Source organism: Apus apus, chromosome 10, assembly GCF_020740795.1.
Source record: "Apus apus isolate bApuApu2 chromosome 10, bApuApu2.pri.cur, whole genome shotgun sequence".
NCBI lineage: Eukaryota > Metazoa > Chordata > Aves > Apodiformes > Apodidae > Apus > Apus apus.
Genome location: NC_067291.1, coordinates 21,643,102 through 21,653,720, shown reverse-complemented (window position 1 = coordinate 21,653,720; position 10,619 = coordinate 21,643,102). Strand labels below are relative to the sequence as shown.

General features: G+C 45.1%; 1 protein-coding gene across 1 annotated transcript in view; it reads left to right on the top strand.

The window, feature by feature from the left end:
• The first annotated feature begins 279 nt into the window (after positions 1–279).
• Positions 280–10,619, top strand: part of MAP1A (microtubule associated protein 1A) — a 53,035-nt gene continuing 42,695 nt past the window's right edge. Inside the window, exons 1-2 of the mRNA XM_051629029.1 lie at positions 280–439; positions 5,056–5,157. Coding sequence (XP_051484989.1) covers positions 280–439; positions 5,056–5,157 — 262 coding nt within the window. The remainder of the gene's footprint in view (positions 440–5,055; positions 5,158–10,619) is intronic.

Below are 10,619 nucleotides of genomic sequence, written 5' to 3'. Positions count from 1 at the left end.
GAGAGGCGGGCGCTGCGGGAGCCGAGCTCGGCGGGGCCTGCGGGGCCTGCCCGGGCCCCCGGGCGCCGGGACCCCCTCCCCCCCCCCACGGGCGCAGCGCGAGGGGCGCCGCGCGACCACCCGCGCGGGCGGGGCGGGGCCAAGCGCAGAGGCCCCGCCCACTCGCCCCGCAGGAGCGCCCGACCACGTGCCAGCTCGGCCAATCAGGGGGCGGCTCGCCGCTCTTTAAGAGCCGTGCGCCAGTCAGCGCGCGCTGCAGCAGCGGCCGCCGGCGTTGCCATGGAGACCCCGGCCGGGCCGGTCGCTATGGAGACGGCAGCGCCCTGGCGGGCGGGCGCGCGGCGCGGCCGGGAGCCGCGGAGGCACGCGCTGCTGGCGGTGATCGGGGAGGTCGGGACGGAGCCGGAGCGCGCGGCGCTGCGCGGCGCCCTGGAGCGCGGTGAGCGGGGGGGCCCGGCGAGCGGGGGGCCCGGCGGCGGCTCTTGCCTCCCCGCGCCGCGGAGCCGCCGCTGCCCGGCCCGGGGCGGAGCTGCTGGCGCCCGCCCGGCCCTGCGGCACCGGCGCCCGCCGCAGGGCCCGGCTCTCCTGCTCCCGCGGGCGGCGGGGAGGCGGGGGCCGCTGCCCTGGCGGGGCGGGGGGGGCGGAGCCGCCGCAGCCGCTTGTGCGCCCCTCCCGGGGCCGCAGGTGCGGGCCGGGGCGGCCCCGGGGGCTCGGGCGGGACCGGCCCGGGGACAGGTGGCATCGGCCGCGCCGTGCATCGCTGCGTCGTTCTCCCCGTGCGCGGTCCTGCTTGCTCCGGTGCTGCACAGGTGACGGCGGTTTTTAATGGCTGAAAATTTGAAGGCATTTAATGGTTTTAATTTCCCGGAGTGGGTCAGTGGATTCCATCTTCTTTCCATCTTGCCTCAAACTTATATAGCCGGAGGACTGGTCCTGCTTGTCTGTTCCCTGCAGCGCAAGGACAGCTGCTGAAGTGCGCTGTGCTGTGGCCTCTGCTGTCTGAGGAGCAGCTGTGCGGCAGAGAGGCTGAGGGAGGAGAAGCCACAACCGTGCAGGCAACTGCTGCAGGAATGAGACGGAGCAAGGCAGGGCTGCCACAGCATCGTGCTCCTTTGTCACCCAGAGTTTGGTCGCGCCCGGAGGCCTTGGCAATGAATCAGCCTTTGTGTGTGAGATGCAGTGTTGTCTAAAAGCGAGGGTGAAGGAGGTGGTGAGATGGTGGTTCTTGCTTTGTGGCAGTTTCTGATGGAAAAGACAAAGGTGGTGTTGTCAGCCACATCAGGACCTTAAGGGAACCTGTGTTCTAATAAGCAGTTTAGTGCATGTCTGAGAAATAAAGTAACAGCCTTCTGGCTTTGCATGCACTTCTTTCCACCTGCCATTTCCAAGACATGTTGGTTTAAAAGATGCCAGTGATAACAACAGTTGTAACTATTGGCCAGGCTGTGTTATTTGGAGACACTTCTGTGACTGTTTTCTTCTCAAGTATCTACAGTACTGAGGAACAGATGGACAGGGCAATTTAAGAGAGGGGGTGGGTGTAAAAATGTCAAATCTTGTCCAGTTTCTCTCCTTTCTCTCTATCTCTTCCACCTGTCTCTGCTGACAGGCCACTTTCCATCTACTTCAAGAGCAGTGTTTGATTCCCTTTTCCACAGGATGTCTTTATTCAGTAGGGGTGTGTCAGACTATGACCACTTGGCCTCTGAAAGCCCCTCTTTGAAGGGGATGCTCCTACTTTCTGCACAACAGGGTGAACATCTTTGCTTGGCTCTTCACTGAGCTGGTGTGCCAACCTGCATCCTTATCCATTCTCTGAATCTTTGAAACAGTGACAGATCAGACTGTAAACTAATGGATTTTGTTCTTTGATTCTGTGGTTATGTGCCAATAACCTGGGAACTGCCACTGGAAAGAAAAAAGGCAATTTTGCTACATAAATTGTAACTGCCTCAGCAGAAGTAAGTTATAGAGTTAGTTTTGTCTGACCAGAAACCTACTGAAGTTCTGCCAAGGACAGACACTCCTTTGCATGAGAGCCATTTGAGCAGTATTGGTAAGTTACTATCCGTAGAAATAAAGTGCTGAGGGAGCTGGGAACTTGGATTTTGGACTTTCCTCTGTCACTGACCTGAAGGAAGATCTCCAGCACGTCAGAGGAGTCTTCCCCACTATGAAATGGGAGAATGACCACTTGTTGAAATAGACCACAATCTGCAAACTGGAAGAAGTAAGAATAGTTGGAATGACAGCAGGGACTTGAGATCTGTCAACAGACAGAGCATTAAAATGCTGGAGACAGCTGTACTCTTGATCCAGGGAGTTCAAGCAATGTGGAAATGCTACACATGGTGATTCCCATTCTGATAGCCTGCTAGAGAGGTTCACCTGAGCTTTGTCTGATGGTAGAACAGACTACTGAGCAGAAGATTTTTATTGTCTCAGGAAACAAAGCAGAATAAATAACAAAATATTTCTGCAATTCAGAAAAGTGTTTTTCTTTAACTTGTCAAGTATGGTGAGGGGTTTATAGCCCTGATTACAACCAGATTAATGAAAGTGGCAAATCAAGTTGGCAAGGAAAGCTGGTCTTAGGTGTTACATGCTATACATTTAGTTAGGGTTTTCTAAAGGATGTAAAAGCACAGACAGAGTGCCACAGCCAACAGAACAAAGACACAAAACAAAGTCTAGCTTTTACAGGCAGTGTAATCATGAAGATTTTCAGTTAATAAATCCCTTGACCTTCCTGATTCAAAATGTGTTTTCCCAGACTTCTTCCTATATCTTGGTTCAGGAAAACGTAATAGTTAATATAGGACATTGTAGTGAATATAGGGAATAACAAATGCAGGGAACCTGCTTGTTTCCATGTGTAGTGCCTGGGTGGTGTCACTGTGTGTCTGTGGGATACTTGAGCAAAACTTATTCTAAAATGCTCTCTAATACATACTGGTTTTATTTTTCTGTTGCTGTGTGACTCTTGTCTACTGTTGAAACAGTATCTGGAAGACTAGGCTTGGTATTAGGGGGAAATGCCAAATCTTATAAGCCAATTACCTCAGCAGGAAACCAAAAGGTTCACAAGGGCACAAGGAAAGGGATGGAAAATTGATGAGTCACATGGTTCCTTACACAAGTGAGTGTGCACAGAGCATGAATATTTAGCAACCCTATTGAGGTGCAGTCTGCACTCCTGTATCAGGAGGCAGAGGATGCTGATCAAGCAAGGACAATGTTCTGGCTCCTGTGCCATGGGATGATACATTAAATTTATGACAAGTGAGGAGAGATTAAGAGTAACCTCAGATTATCTGGAGGAGAAAAAATGTTGAGTAAATTGCTGCAAGTAGGATGATGAGTGAGATGATAATTTCTCTCCTTTCCTTGTTCTGAAAGAGGATCTCTCCTTTCTGCATCCTAGAGGATGTAGCAGTACCTCAAATAGCATTTATTGCTGCAGCAGGACACCATGACAGTGACACAGCAGCTAGAGTCAGCAGGATTTGCCCTGCAGAGAGCCACCTTGTTCCTCTCCAGGTCAGAATGCTCACCAGTGCTGCATTAAGATGCACTTGCATTGGACATTTGTTTAAACAGTCAGAGTATGGAAAGCATAGAAAAACATGTTGTTCATCCTCTTGCTCCCTCTTATTGCATGTTTTAATTTGTTCTTATGCTGTGCCCAAACTGAAAGGAATAGATGTTCTGTGACACTGAAGGTGGTGGAAAGTTTTTTTGTATTTTGTTCCTCTTTTCTTTTTATCCCGCCTCTGACATTCCTAGGGTTTACTGGGTGTTTGTGTGCACTCTGCTGTGCAGCCTCTCAAGTAATAAATAAGCTGTATCACTCCATTCTATCAGTTGTCTCCAGAAAATAAACTAAGAACCAAGTTTTCTTGAGCTGCTGTAGATTCTACAGGCCTTGAGACTACTGAGCTGTGTGGTGCAATGATTACTAATTCTGTCTTGGTTATGTATAGAAAATTGGAGCTTGTATCATAGAAGATCCTGTTTCCCACCAGCAGGAGCTGTTGCACAACATGGAGTTACTGTGCTGGAGAAACAGAACTGCAGTAACTGGGAATTATGTCTCCATGAGAGATCAACATGCTTTGAAAGAAGGCAGATATCAGATACAATAAAACTGTATTTTATGCAAGAAGGGACATGTCTCCAGAAGATGGTGGAACAACTCTCAGTGAGGACCCCATCAATAAACACTGGGACTGAAATTCTTGTTTCAGTTGACTCTTAGAAGTCTGTGGCCTTGGCCTCCAACATCTGTACTTAAGAAGGCAGCAGCACAAGAGGTTGGAGCAGTGATTCATGCTGATGTCCTGGTTTTGTTCATGGTGCCAGAGTGTAGTATCACACCATCTAGGAGAAGCTGCTCCTTACTGGGACGTGAAGATGTCATCCAGAATGTACAGGTGCTCCCACTGAGGTGTGAAGGTGACTTCCCCAGCATGGCATGGTGCCACTTGCTCTGGGAGCAGATGCTGCTCCTGCTGTGATATGAAGGCGATTAACTTACAAAGATTATATAGATTAAAGAGGAAACTCCGAGGGTCTCTGTGGGATCAGGGGCTTTGGAGGAGGGATTATGCAGAGTGAGCTGTGGGGGAGCTTTTGTGAGGTGGAGGACGCACAGGCTGTAAGAGCAGAGAAGCTGGTGCCTGAGCTGTTCGGTAGTTTAACCATCCAGTAGATCATCTCTACTAGTGACCAATGCTGGTTAGTGCAGGAGATGTAAAACTAACACCGTGTGTTTGCTTGATTAGGCAGTAGTGTAATTTATGTAGCCTCAGTCCCTTGTAGCTTGTTAGTTTCACTTGTGTGAAGCCCAAGTGGAAGGAAGCTTTGCTCTGTCTGCACTTGAAGGTGTGTTACAGCAGGTAACATCTTCTGGAGACTTTCTGCATCCCAAGAATGCTCTGTTGGAAAAGCATCACTGGTCCTTGTCTCCTGTTAACTTCTTCATCTCCACTTCTGTTTCTTGAGTAAATGTAATAACAGCTCATTATTCTTTTGCTTTTGTTTTGTGTTGAGCAGGAATTCGTTCCTGGAACATCAACATCCTGTCCTGTGACCTGAATCAGCAACTGCGACTCTTTGTGACCCGACACCTGGCTCAGTTTTCTTCCGAAGTCAAAGGTCAGCTTTTTGGTTTATCAGCATTAACTTTTGGGTTTGCAAAAATTACAGAATAAAGCTGATTGTGATTTAGAAAGTAAAATTCTATTAGTGAATTGTTTGCCCAGGATTCTGCAGACATAAGTATTAAAGAAAAAACATCTTAAGGGTTTGTTGGATGCAAGGAATTTGAATTAAAGTTACATGTCTTGCTACTGAGAATAGAGTTAATAGAAACATGTACTGTTTAAAAGCATATAATGCTAGTAAGTTAGAATTTGTCTTCTGTACTTTGTTCACGTGGTACGATACAGTTTTATGTTGTAAACTATTTAGTATCTGTCTCTTGGGTTTTAGAATGTCCTTTTGTATACACAAAATGTGCTGCAAGTAGTGTGTAAGGCTAGTTGAATGACTTTCTGGATTCCTTCTTTGAAGGCTTATCTCCCTTTTCAGAGAAGAACAATGAAAAAGAGCATTATAAAAATCACATTAACAGCTAGAAAATGTGCTTGCTGAGCTTGTGAAAAGCTTGAACTCTGGTTAGGCTGTTTGTTCTACTTTAATGTATGTTAAAGTTACTATGGCAAGCACAGATGATACCAGCTTCTGCATATATTTTTCCAGTTGGGGAAGCTGCTCTCCTAATGGACAGCTGTGAAAGGTGTCTGAACTTTCCTCAAATGTGCAACTAACTGAGATGTCTCTTAATTTTCCTGTGCCTTTTTAACATGGGGATATAAAATTTCCCTCCAGCACACTTTAAATACTGTGTGTGAAATGTATCAGTTGAAACACTCAGCAAAAGATCAAAGTTTGAAGCAACTATAGCAGAGACTATGGTGCAAATTGACCAAGCACTAAAAAGTCACTGTGAGGGTAACATTTGCCCAAGAATTCCTATAACTCAGGGCTGAAATTTCTGCATTGTTTGCAGCATGTATCCCCCTCACTTCCTGTGTTCAAAAAGTAAATTGGATAAATACTTGAAAGAGATCCTTTGAGGGTGGTTACTAATTGGATGAGCCAAAACAGGGGGACTTTATTGTCCCCTCTAACCTTGCTTAAGTCTAGTACAGGACACTCAGTACATATTTCAAACCATTAAATCTTGAATGAGGCAGAACAGAAGTAGAAATTAAGTATAGAAGCAGACAGCATGAATGAAAGATTTCTGTTCACTTGTGCATCCACAGACATGCCTTAGATATTGATGGGCCTCTCCAGTGTGTAGTTACATAAATTTAGTCCTGATTAGTTAATTCCTGTAGCTAATGACATAGATCAGCTGGCATCTTGTTGCATGTCCAGCGCAGACTTACAATGTGGGTCTGACCAAGACACAATCTCGCCTCTAGAAGCACATCAGACAGGAATGTTGTTACCAGCCATTCACAGCCACTGCTGCTCTGAGAAGCAGGTACTTTGTGGGAAAACTTAGATGACTTTTCTAGTGGGACTGGGTAGAGCAACATATGAGGCAACCCTCTCGCTCAGGTTGTCTCCTGCTATTGCAGCTAGTTAAGCAGTGACCTGTTGGCTGCCTAGTTTTCTGCAAGTGTTCTGAGGAGTTAAACTCTGCAGCCCCAAACTGAAGTTTCTCTACTGCAGCAAGCAAGGAAGAGTTTTCTGGTTCGTAGCTGTCACTGTAGCTGGGTACCAGTGCAAAGGGTAGTCAAAAGAGCAATGCAATGTCTGTCTGATCTCTTTTACATTACTTAAGATATCTGAAATTCTCAAATCTGGAAGGAATTAACTGGAGAGGAACATACCTAACTGAAACCAGTGACTAGCTCCTGTTGACGGGCTGTGCTTCTGTTAGGTGTAATGTGGATCTGGAAGCTCTCATACTTGCATATTCCTGTTGACTGATTCAGCAGGTATGGATCTTGATGTGCAGCAAGGTGATTCCTCAGAAGGGGCCTAACCATGGACTCAAGAACACTGAAGCAAAAGGAGTCAGCATGGGAATAATGGCCACCATTTAAAATGTTTTAAACAGCTGTGGAGAGCTGTAGAATATTATGGCAGTCCACAGAGGTGAAGATTGTGATTGGAGATGATACAGGCTAGACATGAATGCTGAAAGACTTGAGCTGAGGATTTATGCTATAATCCCAGGATTTACTTGATTGTGGTGGATCTTGAGTGCAGACAGGTTTCTCTGTGACAGCAAGAAGCAAGAAGGTTATGGCATGGTTCAGGGGGAGGATCTGGGAAAGACTGCTGCAAGAGAAATTTCAGGTCACAACTGATAATACAATCTAGAAGAAGCTTTAAATGTAAACTGGGATCAGTCTTGACTTCATTCCATATGTACCATCAGATAGTACCCTTTGGAAGATAGCTGCAGTCTTAAACAAATTCTCTTCTAGCTTTGCTGCTTCTATACTGATGGCTTTCATGGTTAAGTGTCTTTCGAATTTATTCTTTAACTTCTGCTGCCACTTGCTGCAAATTCATGCTGTGTGTCCTGTAACAGCCCTCTGAAGGTGTGTGTTCATGGCCATTCTGCTCCAGATGGACATACATAAAACTAGAAACTTTCACAGCAGGGATTGTTCAGCTCTGCTGTACATACCTTCTTGTTTCTGCTGTGGGCATAGAAGAGTGGCTGCAACGGATTTTCATCTTGGTATTCACAGCTTGTTGTCAGCTCCTCTGAGCAGGAGGCTGTACTAGAGATCTCCTGAGATCCCTTCCAGATTGTTTTTGATTCCATACTACTTGAAAGATCCCCGTCTTGCTTGTGTGAGGGACATGCACTTCCCTGCTGGGATGCTCAGCAGTGTCTCTGGAGGATAAACCTATTATTTTTCAGAAGTATGTTCATTTATCTTAGAATATCATTCCCTTCATGGTTGATGTTTGCACTCTGTGATGAGGGAGAAGTCAGCTCTAGCAGAGCAATTGCTGTAAAGCCAGAGTAGTTCTTTGACCTTCCATTTGATGCAAAATGCTTCTCACTCTACAGACTTGTAACCACCAGTAGAAGTTTGACACCACTGGCAAGGAGCACCAGGTGTTCATACAACATGACTAAGCAGTCTAACAGAATGTTCCAAGACTTTCCCATCTGCATTTGCTCACTTGGCTACAGTATTTATTTCCAAACTATATTTGTGGTGTTAATGCTTGGTGTTTGAAGCTGAAATCTAAATGTGACTGCAGTATTCTGTGGAACAGAGAAGGCACAGTTGTACCTCTGACAAGTTTTTAGTCTGTTGGAGATTATGAGGAACTAATGAGCCTCAAATGTGGATCAAATTAGAGAATAAAAGCTGAGAACAGAGCTGGTGATGGTGAGGTGGTCATACAGTGGATACCTGATGCACCTTAGGAAGGTTAATTTGTTTGGGGGGTTTTTGTATCTTTTGAGGGTTTTTTCTCTAGCTTTCTGGCTCCTTTGAGTATCACAAACAAGACTCTTGCTGTAGGGGTAATCTCACAGCACAGTTTACTGGTGACAGCAAGAAACCAAGCATGGACATGGTGGTGGCCTGGCCAAAACAAGAAGGGTCAGTCCTCAATGGCAGCAGCAAAGAGGAAAGGTAGGAACAATTATGGAAGGCCTTGCATGACAATCTTTGTGCTGTGGTGAATCTGGAAGCCAGTAAATGGTCTGAAGGAAGGAGAGGGTGCTGGGATGAGAAGAAGGAACAGAAGTGTCAAACCATCTCCAGGTGAAATCCTGTGCCCTCCCCTGGGGAGGCAGTTTGCACAGCTGTCAGTGGCCACTGGCTGCAATGGTGGCTTAAGATCATGAACAGCATCTTCTGCTGGGTGTTCATAGTTTTTTGCAGCTGAGAGGGACCCTCTTTCCAACAAAAACTGACATGGTACAAAGTGAAATGCTCAAAAATTACTTTTCAGCACAAGAGAATTTTGCTTTCTGGTATCTGTTGGCTTTGATGTTCCAAGAAAACAGCTTTTTTCTGACAACAGTTCTCTCTACATGAGTATTAGCACCTGCTTTCAGTCCAAGTAGGGGATTTTAAATAGCTCAACAGCCATCCCAGTGATCTCCTCAAATCATACTTTGTGTCAGTCTTCAGAAAACTTTTTATAAATAACTAATGACATAATTGAAAATAAAGCAATTAAGAACAACATTCAGGTTGTATTTAGTGGAACAAATGCTTGAAATAGTGAAACATTGATGAGATACTTTTCTTGCTTCTGTAAAAGGATTATCAGAAATATTAAACACTTTCCTTGCATTTTTCTTTGCAAACTTAATGTTTTATGCTGAAAGCAGCAGGGTTTGTGTGTCTAACTAGCTGCCTTGCAGACAGATGGTCTTCAGGCTCTGGATGCACATGCTTCACATCCTACTGATGTTCACAGTTAATGCCAGTTGAGGATCCCCCAGCAGTTCATTCTCAGCCATGACAATAACTTGGTATTATCCAACTTTAGCACCAGTCTGCTTCCCTCCTTCCCAGGTTGTTTGAGTACAGAGAACAGCATCAGTCCTGGTGTGGGCTGGTATGAAGTGCCCTTTGAAATAATAATTACACTGTATCAATATAACCTTTCAGGTTTTGACAAGCTTATTTGGTTTTTATTAAGAAGGAAGGTCCTATTTTCTGTAATGCCACGCTGATTGACATCCATTTTGTATTCTGTTTGAATCTTCACTGCTGATAGGTTTTCCAGTCTTGTAGGACTTATATGCCAGAGCACCAGAGCTCTGAGTGGAAGCTCAGAGCTTCTTAATCCAGTCTTGTAGATTTTGTACAGCAGTTAAATGTTTGTAGAGACTTAGTCTGGTTCTGTGATCTCCCACCAACATTACTGTTCAAATAGAAATAATTTGTCTCTAAAAATATTTTTTCCAAGTAGAGAATATTTACTGAATATTTCTGGTTCTATTTGACCTGCAGACCTAAGTTTTAAAACAAGAAGAGCACAACAGCAAAAACTTGTAAGAACATATGTAGAAATTTTAAAATGCTGCTTTTCCTGCCTTTAACTGGTATTTTTGACATGAAGAGAGCTCCTCTGGAAACAACACATCTTCAGAGTTCTTTGGCAATAATACTGGGCTGCACTTTGTGCATTTGAAGCCAGCACACTGAACCTTCTTTGGCAGACCAGGATTAATCTTTGTTTTCCTTTTTATATATTCCAAAATGTTCCTTTGTTCACAGGGTGCACATTATGGTTCTCACTGTGATACCAAAAGGCTACTTGGTGAAGATAAGAAACTAGAGCTCCAATAAGCTATTTTGCATTTCAGCACAGCAGAGATTAACGTAACATCAGTTTCTTGCTTTCCTGCTCTTCAGTCCAAATGCTGATTACTGACTGAAAGGGCAAATGGTTCCAAAATCCATGTAAGCATTAAATTGACCCTCTGCAACTGACATTTCCATGCACATTTGTTACACATTTGAAACTGCTGAGGCTTTAATGAAATCATCTAGGATGTACCAATGCGTAGCATCATTCCTATGAAAGAAACAATGTTTTATAGATGC